Below are 2,355 nucleotides of genomic sequence, written 5' to 3'. Positions count from 1 at the left end.
CACTGTGCTTTGCTCTTATCCATCATTCTCTTCCATTGCTCTCTTGTTTCTGCTTATGTAGTCCTCACTTTGCTTTCAAATAACATGCATCTGTCTATTCTCTCATTAGTCTAATTATCCTCTCATCTGTCACAAAATGCATAAGAATGTAATGAATGGGTAATGAAAAGGCCGTGAGAGTAGAAAGACACACAGATATGTTTTGTTTTTTATTTCTCCTTAGAAGAGAAAACAAAGATCTTGGATCACTCATCACCCAGGTAACTTCCCATTGCTGGATATCATGGACTGCCAATGAGAAAAGCAAGAAGCCCACAAAGATGCAGCACACAAACTATACCAGGCCAACAGAATTCATATTTATTGGGTTCACAGATTATATGCCATTCAGAATCACGTTGTTCTTGGTGTTTCTCATAGTGTATACACTGACTGTGGTTGGAAATATGGGCCTAATAATCCTAGTTAATATTGACTTAAGCCTTCAAACCCCCATGTATCACTTTCTTAGCAATTTGTCTTTCTTAGATATCAGCTATTCTACAGCCATTGCTCCTAAAATGCTGGTAAATTTCTTAGCTTCCAGGAAAAGCATCTCTTTCTATGGATGTGCTGTACAAATGTTTTTCTTTGCATGCTTTGCAGATGCTGAGTGTCTTATCCTGGCTGCAATGGCATATGACCGCTATGCAGCCATTTGTAACCCACTGCTTTATTCTACTCTGGTGTCTCGAAGGGTCTGTTTCAGCCTTGTGATACTGGCATATTTTAGTGGAAGTATGACCTCACTGGTGCATGTGTCCCTCGCATTTATGCTTCCGTACTGTGGCTCCAATATTGTCAACCACTTTTTCTGTGACATCCCTCCACTGCTTGCTTTATCATGTGCAGATACCCATATTAATGAGCTTCTGCTCTTTGCCTTGTGTGGCACAATCCAGATGAGCACCTTCCTGGTCATCCTTATCTCTTACTTCTGCATCCTCATCACTGTTTTGAACATCAAGTCCTCAGGAGGCAGGAGCAAAACCTTCTCCACCTGTGCTTCCCATCTCATAGCTGTCGCCTTGTTCTATGGAACACTCCTGTTTATGTACTTGCGTCCCACCACCAGCTATTCTCCAGACACTGATAAGGTAGTTGCTCTGTTTTACACTGTTGTCTTTCCTATGTTGAATCCAATTATTTATAGCTTCAGAAACAAGGATGTGAAAAATGCAGTCAAAAAATTATTTGAAAAAAAGGGTATCTTCAAATGAATGAGAATCCAAGTTGCTTAAAAATGTCCATTCCTGGTTGACTTTAAAGATACACCTTCTTATTATTAAGGATAATTCATGAATGCTTTCCTTTTATAATATTACAAACTTACCATTGTATGTGACTTCAGGTACACAGACATTGATAAATATGTATCCTTCATTGAAGAAGATACTTCTCCGTTTATTAACGTCTTCAATTACTTTCATAAACATTTCATTTGTTAAACATTGGTTACATTTGAACCAATTGTTTGACTATATCTACTGTGACAGTTTTCATCATTTCTTTTTCCAACTATTTGCAGTTAGTGTCTATAAATATTATTTATTTCAAAGATTAATTTTATGTCTTGAAACTCTGCTGTTCTTATTGCACCCTTCTTTTTTCAGTCTTCAGTATTTTCTGTGCATAAGGTCATGTAATTTTTCAAATTTTGTTTTCATCTTTCCAGAATAAAAAGGATTTTCTACCTATTCTGTGTAATTATCTGACTACAGATTCTACTATTCTATTACATAGTAATGGCAAACATAGGTCTTCACTTAGGAAAATGTAAGCTGTTGATTTGCTATACTCAGCTTTACTGGTTTAAGGTAATTCATTTTTAAATTCAATAGCACAGAATTTATATATTAATGAAAGTCACCTTAAAATATATCTGCTCCATTTAAAAGTTCATTAGATAAATGAACAAATAAATTCAATAATTAAATCGTACATTTTATATACTACATCATTGATCAACTTTGACACTCAACATAATACCTTTCACACCAAAAAGAGTATTGCATTTGTTGTGTTTTCACTATTGTTATTGTTTTCATAATGTTTCAACTATCAAATGTACAAAATATGAAGAAAATTAGTGAGATACAACCCATATTTGTAAATTAAATATGATAAACTATATGTAGGCATTTGGAACCCAGAATGTCCCATTCATTCTCTGTGTGTGTGCATGTGTGTGTGCATGTGCATGTCCATGTGTGTGTGCATGTGCATATACATGTGTGTCTGTGTGCATTTGTTTGTCTGTGTGTGTGCATGCATGTGTGTGTCCTAAAATATATAAGGGTTATTATAATAAGGTCT

The 2,355-nt window shown here is 35.4% G+C and overlaps 1 protein-coding gene across 1 annotated transcript; it reads left to right on the top strand.

Moving 5' to 3' along the window:
- The first annotated feature begins 320 nt into the window (after positions 1-320).
- Positions 321-1,259, top strand: LOC128102094 (olfactory receptor 5AS1-like). Its single transcript, XM_052725610.1, has one exon. It carries the CDS (start codon positions 321-323, stop codon positions 1,257-1,259), a length of 939 nt encoding a protein of 312 aa, XP_052581570.1.
- The last annotated feature ends 1,096 nt before the right edge of the window (positions 1,260-2,355 follow it).

This window comes from Peromyscus californicus, unplaced genomic scaffold (assembly GCF_007827085.1).
Source record: "Peromyscus californicus insignis strain IS unplaced genomic scaffold, ASM782708v3 Scaffold_7__1_contigs__length_154581171, whole genome shotgun sequence".
Classification (NCBI taxonomy): Eukaryota; Metazoa; Chordata; class Mammalia; order Rodentia; family Cricetidae; genus Peromyscus; species Peromyscus californicus.
Note: the sequence above shows the minus strand (reverse complement) of the source record. Positions and strands in the feature narration are given on the sequence as shown.

Coding starts and splice junctions, on each gene's coding strand:
- LOC128102094 (XM_052725610.1), top strand. CDS start 321: ATGCAGCACACAAACTATACCAGGCCAACAGAATTCATATTTATTGGG.